At 49.9% G+C, this 20,529-nt stretch overlaps 1 protein-coding gene across 1 annotated transcript; it reads left to right on the top strand.

Annotated features, from left to right (window-relative positions):
- Nucleotides 1-7,312: 7,312 nt before the first annotated feature.
- Nucleotides 7,313-20,359, top strand: LOC129713611 (uncharacterized). The gene is made up of 9 exons (XM_055662801.1): nt 7,313-7,408; nt 8,136-8,245; nt 10,012-10,097; nt 10,252-10,352; nt 10,520-10,711; nt 13,186-13,380; nt 14,408-14,474; nt 17,040-17,146; nt 19,707-20,359. Exons 1-9 carry the CDS (start codon nt 7,313-7,315, stop codon nt 19,911-19,913), a joined length of 1,161 nt encoding a protein of 386 aa, XP_055518776.1. The 3' UTR covers nt 19,914-20,359.
- Nucleotides 20,360-20,529: the final 170 nt, after the last annotated feature.

Genomic DNA, 20,529 nt, shown 5'->3' with positions numbered 1-20,529 from the left:
ATTGGTTGCCCCACCCAGACTAGGCACCACATTTTCAGGGGGACGTCCAGGGGGGATTTCAAGTGCTGCCGGACCACCAGTTGCCGGAAAATCGGCTATGGATCCGTAGTTATAAGGGACGGCACAGTAGCGCAGCTGGTAGAGCCGCTATCTCACAGCCCCAGAGACCTGGGTTCCATCCTGACCTCCGGTGCTGCCTGTGTGGAGTTTGCACGTTCTTCCTGTGACCGCGTGGATTTTCTCCGGGCGCTCCGGTTTCCTCCCACATTCTGGTTATCCTGTATCTGTACACTATGGACGGCTTGATTGTGATCATGTATAGTCTTTCCGCTGACTGGAGAGCCCCAACAAAAACGCTTTTCACTGTACCTCGGTACACGTGACAATAATAAACGAAGCTAAACTCAATACTCGATACGAATCGTCCGATCAGCAGAGAAGGTTATTGGCTGCAACCTTCCCTCCATCGACGAACTGTACACTGCAAGGGCCAGGAAGTGAGCGGGCAAGATCATCTCTGACCCCTCTCACCCTGGCTACAAACTCTTTGCATCACTTCCCTCTGGAAGGCGACTCCAGATTGTCAAAGCTGCCACAGCCACAGACATAAAAACAGCTTTTATCCACGAGTAGTTGCTCTGCTCAACAGCCAAAAATCTGTAGCCTCCTTTTGATCTGGTATTTTGTTGGTTCACTTGCTTGGTCAATGTTGTTTTTATCATTAATGTTTTATTATTATTAACGTTTAGTGTTTTCTGAGTCATTCGTAACTGTCACTGTATGTCTTGTTGTTACTTGTGGGCGGAGCACCAAGGCAAATTCCTTGTATGTGAATACTTGGCCAATAAACGTACTTACTTACTTGCGACTTGAGCCAGTGTATGTTCTACTTTGCTTTAACCCAGGTGATTTTTCTTTAAACTTGGCGCAGCCCTGTATGAACATGAGTTCCGCGATTTTGGCGCTGTTTAGAGGGGGCGGGTTTAAAACGCGATTTTTATTAGGCTGTTCCAATCGCAGATGTTCAGGACCAGTAAATCATTAACGAAAAACGCTGAAGGACCCGCTCGCAAAAGGTATTATTAGGGTAAACAACCTCGAAGTAATAGTAACCTACCTTTAAAATGGGGGTTTCTGGAACCACTCGCAGCCCCAGGGGTTATAAAGCATCCAATTAAAGGTATGTACCTTAGTTTTTACATTAAATGGGTGCATGGTATAGTTGCTGTATTCCAGTTATTATAGAGCCAGAGACCCCGGTTGGGCCTGACTACGGGTGCTGTCGGTACGTAGTTTTCACGGCATGACCGAGTGGGTTTTAATCCAGATCGATGGTTTCCTCCTAAACCCCAGCGCGTTCACAGGTAGGAACCCACTAGGAAAGCCTGATTTAAATGGGCATTTATTTACATAGCACAAGAATACTGGAAATTCCTCCCATTTGCGCTGGCCTACTAAACAATGTAAAGGCCCAGGACAAATAGGTCAGTGTGGGAATGGGAGGGGGAATTAAAGTGTGAATGATCTTTGGACACTAGGCTATTTTAGCTTGCTTTAATCTTTCCTTTAGAGATGGGCTTGGATGGACTATCCAAGATCCAGCGGCCCATTGTAATGTCGATCAAATCACATAGATCATCGAACAAGTATGCTAGTTTCCGTTATCCTACATTTGGAACCTACACATTTTTAAATTTACAGAAACATAGAAACATAGAAATTAGGTGCAGGAGTAGGCCATTCGGCCCTTCGAGCCTGCACCGCCATTTAATATGATCATGGTTGATCATCCAACTCAGTATCCCGTACGTGCCTTCTCTCCATACCCCCTGATCCCCTTGGCCACAAGGGCCACATCTAACTCCCTCTTAAATATAGCCAATGAACTGGCCTCAACTACCCTGTGGCAGAGAGTTCCAGAGATTCACCACTCTCTGTGTGAAAAAAGTTCTCCTCATCTCGGTTTTAAAGGATTTCCCCCTTATCCTTAAGCTGTGACCCCTTGTCCTGGACTTCCCCAACATCGGGAACAATCTTCCTGCATCTAGCCTGTCCAACCCCTTAAGAATTTTATAAGTTTCTCTAAGATCCCCTCTCAATCTCCTAAATTCTAGAGAGTTAATAAGGATGGTGATATAGTCTTTTCATAAGGGCGGTCCTGACATCCAGCGGTCAGTCTGGTGAACCTTCTCTGCACTGCTCTATGGAGCCATAACCCTGGTTCGATTTGGAGACACGGGTGCACGCAATACTACAGGTTTGCACGTTCTCCCCAAGACCCTATACAACTGCAGTAGAACCTCCCTGCTCCTATCCCCAACTCCTTTTACAATGAAAGCCAACATGCCATTCGCTTTCTTTACTGCCTGCTGCAACTGCATGCCTACCTTCAATGACTGGTGTACCATGACACCCAGGCGCTGGGCCTCACTCTGACAATGGAGGATCGGCCCCACCATTTAGGTAAGTAGTGTGGGAATGGGAGGGGGAGTTAAAATGGATATGATATGACATTTATGGACATTAAACGCATTGCCAAACTTTGCCCACTCACCCAGAGATCCAGCGTGGATGCAGTCTCCTTGCATCATCCTCACACCTCACACAGAGTGTCATCCGCAAACTTGGAGATATTGCCTAGTTTGATGTTATCCTACTAGTCACTGCCTGCCATACAAAAGGACCCGTTTACTCCTAATTTTGCCAGAAGCCAATTAATCTGCAATTCTGCACGTCTTTGAGATGTGGGCGGAAACCGGAGCACCCGGAGAAAACCCACGCGGTCACAGGGAGAACGTTCAAACTCCGCACAGACAGCACCCGAGATCAGGATCAAACCTGGGTCTCTGGTGCTGTGAGGCAGCAACTCTACCGCTGCACCACCGTGCCACCCTAAACCTCACCTATCCATGTTCTCCAGCGACGCTGCTTGACCCACTGAGTTACTCCAGCACTTTGTTCTTTTTTAAATTCCCGATTCTGAATTACTTTTTGTCAGCTGAAGTACAGAAATGCATGCGAGCCCGTTTCAGGATGGATTAATTGTCGACATTGCTGACTAAATCAACATTTGCCCCATAGGCCGTCCAAGCCTTCGAGCAGGCGAGCAACAAACTATGTTTGGAGAGAGCGTACCAGACCAACATCGAGTTTGTGGAAAATGTGGTACGTTGTGTGTGGCCTTTACAAAATGTTTTTGTTGTGAGTCAAGTGAATACCAATAGAAATGGAGTAAGATGTGAGAGGGAGTGGCCATGCTCAATAATGGAGGCCCTGTGGTTGTTGCCATGGATACGGGGATGAGCCATTGATAAGGCTCATCAATAGTGTGTGGACAAGTGGACAAAGCAGCATTATTTAGGGTAAACAACAGCCGACCAAACATTCCTCTCCATAATATGTAACCTGGCTTTGTAAGGCTTTATCAATCATTTTGGTTCTAGTTCTTGCTGGCCAATTTACCCAAATGTTGGCCAACTGAAAGGACTTAGTTTAGTGTAGTTTAGATTCACAGAGTGGAAACGGGCCCACAAGTCCGCGCCGACCAGCGATCCCCCCGCACCACACACACACACACACACACACACACACACACACACACACACACACACACACACACACACACACACACACACACACACACACACACACACACACACACACACACACACACACACACACACACACACACACGGACAATTTACAATTTTACCGAAGCCAATTAACCTACAAACCCGTACGTCTTGGGAGAGTGGGAGGAAACCAGAACTGCCGGAGAAAAGCCACGCAGTTCACGGGGAGAAAACGTACAAACTCCGCACAGACAGCACCCGCAGCCAGGATCGAACCTGGGTCTCTGGCGCCGTGAGGCAGCAACTCTACCGCTGCGCCACTGTGGACTTGACCTGTTAAATTATACTTTGTAGTTTATCGGGCCCTGGGGATTTATATAGAACAGTACAGCACAATGTTCGTGATGAAATTAAACTGATTTCATCTGTCTGCATGTGATCCATATCATGTTTAAACTCAGTGGCTGAACAGAAACTTGAACTGTTGTAACCCTGTGATTGCGAGGCTGATTCTCTACAGAATGAGCGACCCAGGCTGTAAACAGATTGAGGGATAAATCTTGGCGGGAACACTGTGGAACAATCTCCCATACACTGGGAGGTAAATGATTAACTCAACTCACACAGCCTGGCCCTCGGTACAACCGCATACCTTCAGTGCAGGAGCCGTTTCATGGTCTCCACTCTACAACAAGGCTACCACTTTAGTCAAAGATAGACACATAAAGCTGGAGAAACTCAGACAGCATCTCTGGAGAGAAGGAAACAGGTGACTCTAGTCGATACTCTTCTTCAGAAGTGTATCTGAGATCTCTGGTTTCCTCCCACACTCGAAACGTCACCCATTCCTTCTCTCCAGAGATGCTGCCTGGCCCGCTGAGTTACTCCAGATTTTTGTGTCTATCTTCGGTTTAAGCCAGTTCCTTCCGACACAATGACTTGAGTTTATTGTCACATGTACCGAGGTACAGTGGAAAGCTTTTTGTTGTGTCATGTGCTAACCAGTCAGAAAACACCACCTGATTACAATCGAGCCGTCCACAGTGTGCAGATACATGATAACGGAATAACATTTAGTGCAAGATAAATTCCAGTGAAGTCTGATTAAAGATAGTCCGATGAGGTAGTTGGTAGCTCAGCACTGCTTTCTAGCTGATGAGAGTTCAGTTCAGTTGCCTAATTACAGCTGGGAAGAAACTGTCCCTGAATCTGTAGGTGTGTGTTTTCACGTTTCTGTACCTCTTGCCCGATGGGAGAAGAGGGAGTGACCGGGGTGAGACTGGTCCTTGATGATGCTGCTGGCCTTGCCGAGGCAGCGTGAGGTGGAGATAGAGTCAATGGAAGGGAGGTTGGTTTGTGCGATGGTCTGGGCTGCGTCCACAATTCTCTGCAATTTCTTGCGGTCTTGGATGGAGCTGTTCCCAAACCAAGCTGTGCGTGTGATCTAGGTGATAAAATGCTAAGGCCTTCTGTGTTACTGTTTAGCTTAGCTGAGAGGTACGCTCGTGGAATGCAGGCCAGTTGGACAGCGAGCCGAGTGCCGGCCAGGGATCCCCACACACCATCCTACACACACAAGGTCAGTGTGTTTATCATTTACCAAGCCAATTGAGCTGCAGCACCTGTCCCAGCTGAGGGAGGGCGCGTACTGTCCGTCAGCAGCGGCCTCTACTTTGTAAAGGTCCGCCCACTTTCCAGAGTTTTTTGTTCTCCCGTGTTTTCAAACGTAGTTTTTCGTTATGAGTTGTTGGGGTCCGTGTGTGTGTCGTAGCGGTCGTTATGCCAGGGGGTACTCGGTGCATCAGGTAAGTCGGGGGGGGAAACATTTTAAAAATCTCCCCGCAGTAAAAAATGACCCCGAGTACCTTTTTTGGCATTACGAGGTTTCCGTTGTCGTTGGGGACCGCAACGAGGAGCGAGTTTCCAAACAGGAGAATTCGTGGACTCTGGTGAAAGTGGGACTCACCCTTAAAGCTGTGAGCTGCGCCTGTGAATGAGCTTCCGGAGCGGGTGGAGCGGTGGAGGTGAGCGCTGCTGCTGCTGCTGCTAGCTGCTGCGTACCGTACATTCGTCGGAGGCTCCAACGGCAGGTCTGTGGACGGCGGCACCGGGAGCCCGCGGCTCCCTGGAGGGAGACCGCTTTTCAGGGCTCCTGCAACGGCGACTTCCCCCGCCCGAGTTGCGGGGTTGAAGAGCTCCTGGAGCGGGGCCTGACATCACCGCCCCGCGCGGCTTGGAATGGCCGCGGGACTGCGAGCGCACGCCGGGGGCTCTAACAGCAAGACCCGGTGTGCGACCTCGCACCACCCGGGGTGGCTTAAATGGCCGCGGGACAATCGCCATCGCCAGCCGGGGGCTTTGACTTTGACACATCGGGGGGGGGGAAAGAGTGCAGTGGAGAGATAAGTGTTTTTGGCCTTCCATCACAATGATGTGATGGATGTTTATGTAAATTATGTTGTGTTGTTGTGTCTTGGGTCTATTTGTTTGTAATGTATGGCTGCAGAAACGGCATTTCGTTTGGACCTCAAGGGGTCCAAATGACAATTAAATGTATCTTGTATCTTGTATCTTGTCTTTGGAATGTGGGAGTAGACCGAAGATCTCGGCGAAAACCCACGCAGGTCACGGGGAGAACGTACAAACTCCGTACAGACAGCACCCGTAGTCAGGATCGAACCAGGGTCTCTGGCACTGTAAGGCAGCAACTCTACTGCTGTGCCACCGTGCCACCCTGGTTAGAGTTGGTGAGAGTTGTTGGTGACACACCGAATTTCCTAAGGGGTCTGAATTAGGTCCCGCTTTCACGACCTAATTCACAACCTCTGCCGAGTTTGCCCTTGATTCATACTCGCAGCCTGGTCGTCACGAGGTCGTAGGTAAGTCGTGATGCTAGTCGTAGGTGCTCGTGGCATCAAATAGGTCGGGGCGATTTTCTAGCCTGATGAAAAATGTCCACGAGTCAAAAAGGTCGTGAATTAGGTCGTGAAAGTGGGACAGGCCCTTAAACCTTCTAAGGAAGTCTAGGCGTAGGTGCGGGCTAAGGCCTTGTGTGTTACTGCGCGCTGAGATTTTGTGCGCTCTGTCTAATGCAGGGCCAGTTGGACAGCATGCTGAGTGATGCGGAGGGGAGACGGAAGTACCAGCAACGGGTCAGCGTGTTTATCGTGGGTTACCGGAGAGCGTGCGGGCTGAGGAAGCAGCTGCTCTCCCAGCTGAGTGAGGTACGTACGTGTCCGTCCATCGAAGACCATCGTTGCTTTGTAAAGGGCCCGTCCCACTTTCCAGAGTTATTCACGAATTCTCCCGAGTTTTCAAACGCGCAGAATGTTCGCTGACGAGTCCGCACTGAAGTCCGTGGATATATCGTAGCGGCAGGTTAGTGTGGGTGCTCGGTGCATGCAGGACAATAGGCTCCACTGCTTCGTTTTAGATTTGAGGTACAGCGCAAACAAAACCCTTTGGCCCACCGAGTCCGCACTGAGCAGCGATTCCCGTGCATTAACACTACCCTACACACACTAAGGGACAATTTTACATTTTATACCAAGCCAATTAACCAACAAACCTGCACGCCTTTGAGTGTGGGAGGAAATTGAAGATTTCGAAGAAGACCCACGCAGGTCACGGGAGTAACGTACAAACTCTGTACAGACGGCAAACGTAGTCAGGATCGAACCCGGCTCTCTGGTGGTGTAAGGCAGCAACTCAACCGCTGCGCCACCGTGCCGCCCTGGTCAATGCCCCCGAATCATCGGGGCAGACCCCCCCCTCTCCGATCCTCGCCTCCCTCCTGCCGTCACACCCAGCCGGTAGCACCCTCACTCCTGAAGGTTGTCAGTCTCACTCCAGAGAGTTAGGTGTCTAATCCCAGGTCTTGTGTCAAGCCGGAGTTATAGGGGAGTCTGAAGAAGGGTCTCGATTCCTTCTCTCCATAGATGCTGCCTGTCCCGCTGAGTTAATCCAGCATTTTGTGTCTATTACAGGGGGAGAGGTTAGTCCATTCAGCCCGTCTAGTCGGCTCCACCATTCAATCATGGCTGATCTATTTTTCCCTCTCAACCCCATTCTCCTGCCTTCTCCCCATAACCCATGGCGCCCATACTAATCAAGAACCTGTCCATCTCCGCCTTAAAAATACCCAATGACTTGGCCTCCACTGCCGTCTGTGGCAATGAATTCCACAGATTCACCACCCTCTGACTAAAGAAATTCCTCCTCATCTCCATTCTAATCCTCATCACTCTAATATTGGAGACAATAGACAATAGGTGCAGGAGTAGGCCCTTCAGCCCTTCGAGCTAGCACCGCCATTCAGTGCCATCATGGCTGATCATCCCCAATCAGTACTCTGGAGGGGAGGGGAAAGTGGGGGTGGGAGGCTCCTTTTATTCAGAGGCTGTGCCATCTGGTCCGAGACTCTCCCACTAGTGGAAACATCCTCTCCACATCCACTCCATCTGTAGTTGTGGATTCTCTGTGAATGTCCACAAGGGTGTGGGCAGGGGGTCAGTGCTGGGGTAATGAGGTCGATGCCATTTTGTTTTGTGGTCTGTTGTCCAGGTGACTGATGCATTATGGTCGGCTGAGCAAGGAATACTGAAGCTGGCCGATCTCAGCAAAGAAATTAAGAAATTCAACAGCAGTGCAGCAGTGACGAAAGACACCAAGGGGTACGTTCTCATATTTCGCTTGGGCCCAAATATCTTATATAAGATCTTTCACTTCTCCAATTTCAGGTAGTCCCTACTTTCTCCTCCCCTTCCCAGCTCTCCCACAGCCCACAGTCTCCGCCTCTTCCTTTCTTCTTCCCGCCCCCACCCTCACATCAGTCTGAAGAAGGGTCTCGACCCGAAACGTCGCCTATTTCCTTCGTTCCATAGATGTTGCCTCACCCGCTGAGTTTCGCCAGCATTTTGTCTACCTTCGATTTTTCAGCATCTGCAGTTCCTTCTTAAACATGGGGTAGGTTTAGTTTAGTTTAGTTTCATTTAATTTAGTTTAGTTTAGCTTTAGTTCAGTTCGGTTTAATTCAGTTTTGTTTTGTTTGGAGATACAGCGCAGAAACAGGCCCTTCAGCCCACCGAGTCCACGCCGACCAGCGATCCCCGCACACTAACGCTTTCCTACACACACTGGGGACAATTTACAATTTTACCAAGCCAATTAACCTACAAACCAGTACGTCTTTGGAATGTGGGAGGAAACCCGGGGCACCTGGAGAAAACCCACACAGGTCACGGGAAGAACGGACAAACTCCATACAGGCAGCACCCAGAGTCTGGATCGCACCTGGGACCCTGGCTCTGTGAGGCAGCAACTCTACCGATGCGCCCTCTTTTGCTTTGGGTCAAATTGGATCAGATCATTGAGATGCAGCAGCCAGCACCGTTCTGTTTAGTTTAGCTTTAGAGATGGGGCATGGAAACAGGCCCTTCAACCCATCGAGTCCCTGCCGACCACCCATTCACACTAGTTCTATGTTATCCCACTTTCTCACCCTTTCCTTACTCACTAGGGTAGGGAAAACTGTGTAGGAAGGAATTGCAGATGCTGGTTTACACCCAATGCTGGAATAACTCAGCGGGTCAGGTCTGATGAAGGGTTCCCGCCCAAAACATCACCTATTTGTTTTCTCAAGAGATGCTGCCTGACCCGCTCAGTTACAGCACTCCAGTGTTTATCCTCCCCTTAACCTACAAACCCGCACGTCTTTGGGGTGTGGAAGGAAACCGGAGTAGCTGGAGGAAAGCCACGCAGTCACAGGGAGGACGTGCAAACTCCACACAGACAGCATCCGAGGTCGGGATTGAACCCGGGTCTCTGGCGCGGTGAGGCAGCGGCTCTACCTGCTGCGCCACTGTGCTGCTGTACATTCTGCCTGATGTTTACTGGCCGGATGGTTTGGCGTTGAGCTCCCTCCATGACGATGGCCATTTGGCCCGCATCCCTCTAAACCTATTCTATCCATGTACCTATCCAGATGTTTTGTTAAGTGTTGTGATAGTTGCTGCCTCAACTACCTTCTCCGGCAGCTTGTTCCATTCACCCACCACCCTGTACTTTAGCTTAGTTTAGTTTGGTTACAGCGTGGAAACAAGCCCTTCAGCCCACCGGGTCCGCGCCGACCAGTGACCCCCGCACATTAACACTATCCTACACACGCACACATACACGGGACAATTTTTTTTTAACATTTACCAAGCCAGCTTACCTACAAACCTGTACGTCTTTGGAGTGTGGGAGAAAACCGAAGATCTTGGAGAAAAGTCACGGGCAGAACGTGCAAACTCCGTACAGACAGCACCCGTAGTCGGGATCGAACCTGGGTCTCCGGCGCTGCAAGCGCTGTAAGGCAGCAACTCTACTGCTGTGCCACCAGGGCCGCCCTTAGATGTGTGTGTGTTGGGTCACGTTCCTTGTGTTTGCTTCCATTTAGAAGTCGGAAGAAGCTGGAAAAGTCCATAAACCAGGCCAAGGAAAACATCTCACAGCTGAGGCAGAAACTGAAGGAGGCCCAGAATGGTAAGGAGATAGGGAACGGGTCCTGAGTTTGGGCAGCTTACAGCCCAGTGGTATGAATATCGGCTTCTCTAATCTCTAGTATACTGCGTGAGTGTGTACTATATAATATACTGTACACTGTGTGACTGCGTACATAACCATGTCGTTAACACAGAGCTGGAGACCAAGGACAGGGCGTTGGCGGAGCTGCTGAGGCAGACTCAGGGCAGTCAGCTACAGAACCAGCTGCTCCAGAGTCAACTGGATATCGTGCAGGTACGTGGCAGTAATGGGGCTTTTACACGGGCACATGGCCATGCAGGGCAGCCAGACGAGATGAGTTTACATTGGCAGCAGGTACGGCGCGGACGAGGTGGGCCGCAGGGCCGACTTCCTCTAAACTAGAAGCTAAAAGTTCTGACTCACTGCTCCTCCACACCCAGAGATCCATCCGAAATTTGAGCCAGGACTATGAAGGGCAGAAGAAGCTTCTGGAAGAGGAAGTGAGGCGTCAGCAGGCCCGTGTCGAAGAGTTGGAGAGCGCGGTGAGAGAAGGCCCGCTGCTGGAGCAGGAACATGGCGGCCAGCTACCAGGGGCTCGTTGCCAGGCAACGGAGTCGCCACGACAACTGAAGGTAAACCCAAGTGAGCTGTAAAATGTACAACCAATGAAAACCCATCCATCCGCCTGTGACCAAGCGATTATTGTTGATTATTGGCGGTGCTGGCTCGAAGGGCCGAATGGCCTACTCCTGCACCTATTTCCTATGTAAGAAATGATACGATAAGATGCGCTGCCTCAAAAAGGCTGGCAGTATCATCAAGGACCCACACCATCCTGGCCACACACTCATCTCCCTGCTACTTTCAGGTAGAAGGTACAGGATCCTGAAGACTGTAACAACCAGGTTCAGGAATAGCTACTTCCCCACAGCCATCAGGCTATTAAACCTGGCTCGGACAAAACTCTGAACATTAATAGCCCATTATCTGTTATTTGCACTTTATCAGTTTATTTATTCATGTGTGTATATATTTATACAATGATATATGGACACACTGATCTGTTCTGTATTCATGCCTTCTATACTCTGTTGTGCTGAAGCAAAGCAAGAATTTAATTGTCCTATCAGGGACACACGACAATAAACTCACTTGAGTCTTGAATCTTGATACGTTAGAACATTATTAATCTGCCGACAGTTATAACTCACAAAATACATGACACATGGAATTAAAGTGACGAATTGAAAGGATAGGGGATGTGCAAAGATTGGGGGGGGGGGGGGGGGGGGTTGGGGGGGGGTCAGTCTGAGTCTACCCCACGACAGAAGGGGGAGGAGTTGTACAGTTTGATAGCCACAGGGAAGAAGGATCTCCTGTGGCGTTCTGTGCTGCATCTTGGTGGAACCAGTCTGTTGCTGAAGGTGCTCCTCAGGTTGACCAGTGTCAAGGTAGAGTGAAAGGCTTTGTCTTGTGTGCTGTCCAGACAGGTCAGATAACACTACAATAAATACATTCAAGAAACTCTAGTACAATTGGTGGAGCGATAGGGAAGATATGGAGTGCAGAATATAGTTCTCAGCAATGTAGCCCATCAGTTTTTTTGGCCTTCCATCGCAGCGATGTGATGGATGTTTATGTAAATTATGTTGTGTCATGGGTCTATTTGTTTGTAATGTATGGCTGCAGAAACGGCATTTCGTTTGGACCTCAAGGGGTCCAAATGACAATTAAATTGAATCTTGAATCAGTTCCTGGGACAAAGTCCAATGTCCGTAATGGGGTAGAGGTGAATCGGACAGCACCCTAGACAATAGACAATAGGAGCAGGAGTAGGCAATTCGGCCCTTCGAGCCAGCACCGCCATTCAAGGTGATCATGGCTGATCATCCACAATCAGTACCCCGTTCCTGCCTTCTCCTCATATCCCCTGACTCCGCCATCTTTAAGAGCCCTATCTAGCTCTCTCTTGAAAGCATCCAGAGAACCGGCCGGCCTCCACCGCCCTCTGACTCAGACTCACCACTCTCTGTGTGAAAAAGTGTTGCCTCGTCTCCGTTCTAAATGGCTTGCCCCTTATTCTTAAACTGTGGCCCTAGCTTATGGAAGGATCATTCAGAAACCAGATAACAGAGGGGAAGAGGCTGTTTTTGAGTCTGGTGGTGCGCGCCTTCGAGTTTCTGTACCTTCTGCCGGGCGGGAGCAGGGAGAAGAAGGAATGACCGGGGTGGGACAAGGTTTTGATTACATTGGCTGTTTTTCCGAGGCAGCGTGAAGTGTCGATGGAGTCAGTGGTAGGAAGTCTGTTCTGTATGATGCACTGGGCTACATCACGACTCTCGGTAATTTCCTGCAGTCTTGGGCAGAGCTGTTCCCCGCCCAATCTGTGATGCAGATGGTCTGAAGAGGTGTTGCAACCCGAAACGTCACCTGTCCATGTTCTCCAGAGATGCTGCCCTATCTATGATCAGCTCCAGAGACAAAGACCAATGTCCGCATTGTGATAGAGGTGGGTCGGACAGCACCTTAGCTACGATGAGTGCTTGGGGTTTGGGGGAAGAGTGTAGCAACTGCAGGGATCAGAGAGTTAAGGTAGAGACGAAGTGCTGGAGTAACTCAGCGGGTCAGGCAGCATCTCTGGAGAAAAGGAATACGTGACGTAGGAAACATATAAGATTATCAAGGGTTTGGACACGCTAGAGGCAGGAAACATGTTGCCGATGTTGGGGGAGTCCGGAACCAGGGGCCGCAGTTTAAGAATAAGGGGTAAGCCATTTAGAACGGAGACGAGGAAACACAGAGGGTGGTGAGTCTGTGGAATTCTCTGCCTCAGAGGGCGGTGGAGGCCGGTTCTCTGGATGCTTTCAAGAGAGAGGGCTCTTAAAGATAGCGGAGTCAGGGGATATGTGGAGAAGGCAGGAACGGGGTACTGATAGGGATTGATCAGCCATGATCACATTGAATGGCGGTGCTGGCTCGAAAGGCCGATTTGCCTACTCCTGCACCTATTGTCTATTGTCTATAGAGTCGAGATCCTTCTTCAGAGCAAGGGACTCGTTTGCTTAACGTTCACTCTGAAGTGTCTTCTTCTCCCCTCTTGCCCAAGAATGAGATTGACCAACATCCTGGGGAAGAGCCTGAAGGAGAGGTGTTGGCCGGGGATGTGGAGGAAGAGGAGAGAGGAGCTGCCGCTGTTGCAAGCGACCAGGAGGAGGAAGCTCCCGAGCTGCTGGAGGACCCTCTGGAGGACCTGCTGGAGGATGCTCAAACTCAGACCCACGGCATTGGATGGGACGGCCAGGTAGGAGGGTGGCAGCGCGCACACCCAGGCGAGCGCACGGCCTGCAGAGGTCCCTTTGCCCCGTATTCCCTCCCTTTCATTCCACTGAGGTCCATCTAAACATGGGATGGAACTCAATGAATTTGAATGATCTGAAGTAGGGTCTCGACTGTGTCATGCTGCCTGTCCCGCTGAGTTACTCCAGCTTTTTGTATCTATCTTCGGATTAAACCAGCATTCCTACACACTCATTCCATGTAAAATTGTCCCCAGTGTGTGTAACATAACGTTAATGTGCGGGGATCGCTGGTCGGCGCGGGCTCGGTGGGTCAAAGGGCTTGTTTCCGCGCAGTATCTCTAAACTAAATTTAACAATCCAGGGTCAGCTTTTGAGTGGGAAGCTGGCCCCAACAGCGGGAGGTCACTTCACTCCAGCGCCTGGATCACTGTGAGGTGCTGAGGTACAGTGCCACTGTGCAGGAGTAGGCCATTCGGTCCTCTGAGCCAGCACCGCCATTCAATACGATCAAGGCTGATCATCCTGAATCAGTAGGAAAGAACTGCAGATGCTGGTTTAAATCGCAGATAGGCTGGAGTAACTCAGCGGGACGGGCAGCATCTCTGGAGGGAAGGAATGGGTGACGTTTCGGGTCGAGACCCTTCTTCAAGTCAGGCAGTGGGCAGTACAGAGATAAAATGTGGTCGGAGACAGTAAGACTGGTGGGAGAACTGGGAAGAGGATGGATGGAGAGAGAGGGAAAGCAAGGGCTACTAGAAGTTAATGAAGTCAATGTTCATACCGCTGGGTTGTAAGCTGCCCAAGCGAAATATGAGGTGCTGTTCCTCCAATTTGCGATGGGCCTCACTCTGACAGTGGAGGAGGCCCAGGACAGAAAGGTCAGTGTGGGAATGGGAGGGGGAGTTAAAGTGTTGAGCAACCAAAATCATTCCCCCCCCACTCCCACCGTTCATGCTATCTCCCATATCCCGTGATTCCGTTTGCCCTGAGAACTCTATGTAACAACATTGGTTCTGTGCTACTATACAGGGTGACGTGGCCGAGCTGAAGATGAAAGTGGATCAACATGTCATCACTCTCCAGGAAGCACAGAGAGGTACAAGCTCCACCCCACTTCCTGTACGTTCTCCCTGTGACCACGTGGGTTTCCTCCGGGTGCTCTGGTTTCCTCCTACATCCCAAAGACGGTGCTTTGTGGGCAGGTTTATTGGCCCCCTGTAAATTGCCGCCTAGTTTAAATCCCCAGAGTAAGTGTAGCGATAACAACAGCAGAGAGGGCCACGGGGGAACTTAGATCTCAAGAGGGGCTTCAGGAGAATCGTGGTCAAGAGGAGGACATGTCGCCCGGGACAGTGACCTAGAGGTGCTCCCTTAGAGCTCCAAAGACGCAGAGTTTGTACGCTCTCCCCGTGACCTGCGTGGGTTTACACCAAGAAGCTGCGGTTTTCTCCCACCCTCCACCGACATACAGGTGTGTAGGCTAATTGGCTTGGTATACGTCTAAATTATCCCTAGTGTGTGTCGGAGAGTGTTACACCCTGTCCCACGGTACGAGTTCATTACAAGAGCTCTCCCGAGTTTTCCCTGATTCGAACTCGGAGATTTACGGTAATGGCCACTCGTCGGTACTCGGGGCTCTCGTGGACATTTTTCAACCTGTTGAAAAATCTTCACGAGTCTTCCCGTGCTTACCTCCCATTAGTGTGTCTTCCCGAGTACCTGCCGTTAGTGTTACGAGCCGCTAAGAGACGTCCACAAGGTCCGACGTACCCCCCTACGTACATTCTCTGTGCTTACCACGAGTTTGATTTTTTTAAAACTCGGGAGAGCTCTTGGAATGAACTCGTACCGTGGGACAGGGCTATTAGGGGCGGGGATCGCTGGTCGGCGCGGGCTCGGTGGGCCAAAGGGCCTGTTTCCCCCGCTGCATCTTCAGAACTATAATACACCGGGAGAAAAGCCACGTGGTCACAGGGAGCCGGTGCAAACTCCACATGGACAGAGATGAAGAGGAATTTCTTTAGCCAGAGGGCGGTGAATCTGTGGAATTCATTGCCGCAGACGGATATGGAGGCCAAGTCATTGGGTATTTTAAAAGTGGAGATTGACAGGTTCTTGATTAGTAAGGGCATCAATGGTTATGGGGAGAAGGCAGGAGAATGGGGTTGAGAGGGAAAAATAGATCAGCCATGATTGAATGGTGGAGTAGACTCGATGGGCCGAATGTCCTAATTCTGCTCCTATAACTTATAATATTATCATCTCGTACTCACAAGTCTATACAGTGACTTTAAAGATATTAAAGGCTTTAAGGAAGCCATCTTGTAGAGTTATAGTAATTCAGCAGGGAAACAGGCCCTTCGGCCCAAACCATCCCTGCTAACCAAGATGCCTCATCTAAGCTAGTCCCACGTGCCGATATTTATAACCATATAACCATATATAACAACTACAGGCCATCTCGGCCCTACAAGTCCATGCCGAACAATTATTTCCCCCTAGTCCCATCTACCTGCACTTAGATCATAATCCTCCATTCCTTTCCCATCCATACACCTATCCAATTTATTTATTTATTTATTTTTTTAATTTTAATTTTTTAATTTTTTTATTTTTTAATTAAATTTTTTTTTTTTTAATTAAAAATGTTTTTTTTTAATCCCATATCACTCTAAACCTTTGCTATTCATGTAGCTGTCCATATGTATTTTAAATGTTGTTACAGTACCTGCCTCAAATACCTCCTCTGGCAGCTCGTTCCATGTACCTGCTACTCTTTGAGTGAGAAAAATTGCTCCTCAAATTCCCATTAAATCTTACCCTTCTCATCCTAAACCGATGCCCTCTGGTTCTTGATTCCCTTACCCTGCATAAAAGACTCTGCACATGCACCCCATCTATTCCACTCATGACTTTGTACGCCTCTATAAGATCACCCCTCATACCCCTGCGCTCCAAGGAATAATGTCCTTGCCTGCCCAACCTCTTCCGACAGCTCGGGCCCTCAAGAGCTGGCCACATCAGTGAATCATTCCATTGTGATAGGCCTCATGTGGTGAATGCAATAGGCCTTTTCCACATTTATATAATTCATCGTTTATGTAATTAACCACATAAACAGCGGTAGAGTTGCTGCCCCACAGCGCCAGAGACCCGGGTTCGATCCTGACTACGGGTGCTGTCTGTACGGAGTTTGTACGTTCTCCCCGTGACCTGCGTGGGTTTTCTCCGGGTGCTCTGGTTTCCTCCCACACTCCAAAGACGTACAGGTTTGTAGGTTTATTGCCTTCGTTAAAAGAAACTGCAGACGGTAAAATGGCTTGGGTAAAATAGTAATTTGACCAAAGTGTGCAGGATAATGTTAGTGTAGGGGGATCGCGGGTTGGCACCGACTTGGTGGGCCGAAGGGCCTGTTTCCGCTGTGTATCTCTAAACCAACCTCAACTAATACTTTGAGGCAGGAGGTTTATCTGGCGGAAGTAGAGAGAATGAATTTATGCAGAGTAAAAGAAGGGTCCCGACCCAAATCATCGCCTATCCATGTTCTCCAGGGATGCTGCCTGACCCTCCGAGTCACTCCAGCATTTTGTTTGGTGAACCAGCATCCACAGTTCCTCGTTTCTCCAACGTAATTTTCCTCTCCCCCCTCGGGTTTGTGTAGAACTTCTACTGATTCAAGGCCAAGAGTTGGATGATGTTCGAGAGGTCCATCAGATGGAGACGAGGCGACTGCGAGACCAACATCAGAGGCAGAGGAGGCATCTCCAGGTGAGGGTCCACCCTGGCTCCAGTGGTGAGAGGTTCCTGTCACCGCCCGCCTGTACCTGGTTCGAATCCCGCCACGGCAACTAATTTCAAATAGTTCAATAAAATCTAAAATTATAAAATAAAGGGCCTGTCCCACTTGGGCGACCTAATCCGCGATTTTTGGCGAGTTTGCCCTCGACTCATACTCCCAGCATGGTCGACACGTGGTCGTAGGAGGTCTTTGTAACTCTCCTTCATGCTCGAGAGTGGCCACCGCATACTCGAGGCCTCAGCTAGGTCGCGGCGTATTTTTCAATATGTTAAAAAATACCCACGGGTAAAAAAGGTCGCCATGGAAAAAATCGATACTTTTTTACTCGTAGGTTTAGTTGTAGTAGGTCGGCATGTTAGTCGTAGGTAATCGAGGGTAGTCGAAGGTAGTCGTAGATAGTTTTTATCAAAGTCGAAGGGAGGTCGAAGGTGATCGAAGGAGGTCGTCTTCACTCTCCACTATTCAGTGTCCAATTTTCCCGCAGTTAGTCGAAGCTAGTCTTCAACATAGTTGAAGGAGGTCTTCAACATGTCATTTTTTCAAACTCTTCTAAACTCACCAATTAGGTCGCCCAAGTGGGACAGCCCCTTTAGTATTGATAATGTTAACCGTCAAACCACAGTTTTGGGCGGCACAATGGCGCAGCGGGCAGAGTTGCTGCCTCACGGAGCCAGAGACCCGGGTTTGATCCTGACCTCGGGTGCTGTCTGTGTGGAGTTTGCACGTTCTCCCCGTGACCCGCGTGGGTTTTCTCCGGGTGCTCCGGTTTCCTCCAACGTCCCAAATATACGTGCGGGTTTGTCGGTTCATTGGCTTCTGTAAATTGCCTCCCAGCGTGTAGGGGGTGGATGAGAATGCGGGATAACAAAGAACTAGTGTGAGCGTGTGATCGATGGTCGGCGTGGACTTGATGGGCCGAAGGGCCTGTTTCCGTGCCATATCTCCAACCTAAACTAAATGAGTCATTACCTCAAAAAGGTGGCTCCTATCCTCTAGGATGCTGACCATTCCCATCAGGCAGGAGGTACAGAAGGAAGCCTGAGGTCAGGATCGAACCTGTGTCACTGGAGCTGTGAGGCAGCAGTGACGATGGTGGATCACTGGGGTTCAGATCCAACTGTGCCGATGAGCACTAAGACCCATGCGGACACCTCTCGTGTAGCATTGAGGCAGCGCAGCCCCATCAAAGGTGTTAACGTTATGAAGAGACCTTAAGCAATGGGCAGGCTTGTCCCCATAGAGTCATCGAGAGCCATGGAGAATGGAAACCCCATTGCCCAATAGACCAACATGCCCCATCTACACTAGTCCCACCTGCCTGCGTTTGGCCCATATCCCTCTATCCATGTACATGCCCAAACTTTTTTTTAAACGTTGCCTCAACTACCTCCTCCGATAGCTCATCCCAAATGTCTACCACCCTTTGTGTAAAAATGTTGCCCCTCAGGTTCCTATCAAATCTTCCCCCCCGCCCTCACCTTAAACCTATGTCCTCTTGTTCCTGATTCCCTGACTCTGGGTAAAAAAACTTTGCATTACCTTATTTATTCCTCTAAAAGCCCTGTCCCACTTTACGAGCTCATTCCAAGAGCTCTCCCGAGTTTGCCCTGATTCGAACTCGGAGATTTACTGTAATGGCCACTCGTCGGTACTCGGGGCTCTCGTGGACATTTTTCATCATGTTGAAAAATCTTCACGAGTCTTCCCGTGCTTACCTGCCGTTAGCGAGTCTTCCCGAGTACCTGCCGTTAGCGTTACGAGCCGCTAAGAGACGTCCAAGAGCTCCGACGTACCCGCTACGTACATTCTCCGTGCTTACCACGAGTTTGATTTTTTTAAAACTCGGGAGAGCTCTTGAATCACCTCGTACAGTGGGACAGGGCTACTACTGCTCTTATGCACCTCTATAAGAACCCCCTCATCCTCCTGCGCTCCAAGGAATAACATCGTGTTTCACAAATGCTCTGTAGATGTTTCCATGCCACCATTTGAGGTTTTCTCAATATCTGAGCCCTATCTATCCATTAAACCGCAGAACAAAGTTGGATCATCCAATGCTGAAGCAGGGAACTGCAGCTGCTGGATTACAAAATAAAACACAATGTACTGGAGTAACTCAGCGGGTCAGGCAGCATCTCTGGGGAACATGGATAGGTGACGTTTTGGGTCGGTCATCTCACCATGTTCTCAGAGATGTTGCCTGACCCGCTGAGTTACTCCAGCACTTTGTGTTTCAGTGATACAGCATGGAAACAGGCCCCTCAGCCCACAGAGTCCGCGCCGACCAGCGATCACCCCGTACACTAGCTCCGTCCGACACACACGAGGGACAATTTACAATTAACCTACAAACCTGCACGTCTTTGGAGTGTGGGAGGAAACCGTAGGCCCTGGAGAAAACCCACACGACCTGCAAACTCCGTACAGACAGCACCCGTAGTCAGGATCGAACCCGGGTCACTGGCGCAGTGAGGCAGCAACTCTACCGCTGCGCCACCGTTTCACACGCATGTCCCGTTTGTTCCCCAGGTTGGTGAAGCAGACGGCTGGGAGGAGGTGGACTGGATGAGTGAGGAGCTGATGAACAGTGACATCGATTCAGAACAAGACTCCACTAACAAGGAGCACAACCCGCTTTCCCCTGCCACAGTGAGAGAATTTCACAGATTCACAACACGCTGGGTGAAAAAGTGTTTCCTCATCTCAGTCCTAAATGGCCTCACCCCTTATTCTTAAACTGTGGTCTCCCCCAACACAGGGACCATTTTTCCTGCCTCTAGCCTGTCCAATCCTTTAAGAATGTTATACGTTTCCTTCCCATAGCTGGGCAATCAGAGCTGCACATGATACACCAAGTGTGGTCTTGGCCACATCATGTTCAGTTGTAGCAAGATGACCCAACTCTTGTGCTTAAACCAAGGAATACAGACGCCTTCTTGACCATCTTGTCCCCCCGTACCTTAAGCCCCATTCTGGTCACCATTCGTATTTCCCTCTCTCTCCCTGGCACCTTGTCCAGGGTCTAACAACGAGGAACTGCGGACAATGCCTAAAGGGCCTGTCCCACTTGGCCGTCATTTGTGCGCCATTAACGCGACCTCCAAAAATGTGGTAGTTGCGTTGTGACGCAGGGTAGTGTGTGGGTCGCGCGGGACGGGCGCATGGAGAGGCGGGGAGGGGTGTGGAGTTGCGCACGGTATCACGCGGCGCTCCTGGTTTTCATGCTGAACGAAATCCTCGCGCGCTACCTGCGTGACGTATAGCGTACGCACGTTGATGTATCGCGGACGCACGTTGATGTATCGCGGACGCACGTTGATGTATCTGATGTATCGCGTACACACGCTGATGT

The sequence above is a fragment of the Leucoraja erinacea genome, chromosome 36, assembly GCF_028641065.1.
Source record: "Leucoraja erinacea ecotype New England chromosome 36, Leri_hhj_1, whole genome shotgun sequence".
In the NCBI taxonomy this organism is placed as follows: Eukaryota; Metazoa; Chordata; class Chondrichthyes; order Rajiformes; family Rajidae; genus Leucoraja; species Leucoraja erinaceus.
This window is presented reverse-complemented; position numbering and strand designations above follow the sequence as displayed.

What these genes read in the sequence shown, in the direction of transcription:
- LOC129713611 (XM_055662801.1), top strand. Translation starts at nt 7,313, where the DNA reads ATGCCCCCGAATCATCGGGGCAGACCCCCCCCTCTCCGATCCTCGCCT. An exon ending in GTGACGAAAGACACCAAGGG is followed by an intron (nt 8,246 to 10,011) that starts GTACGTTCTCAT and finishes GCTTCCATTTAG; the next exon opens with AAGTCGGAAGAAGCTGGAAA. An exon ending in GCATTGGATGGGACGGCCAG is followed by an intron (nt 13,381 to 14,407) that starts GTAGGAGGGTGG and finishes GCTACTATACAG; the next exon opens with GGTGACGTGGCCGAGCTGAA.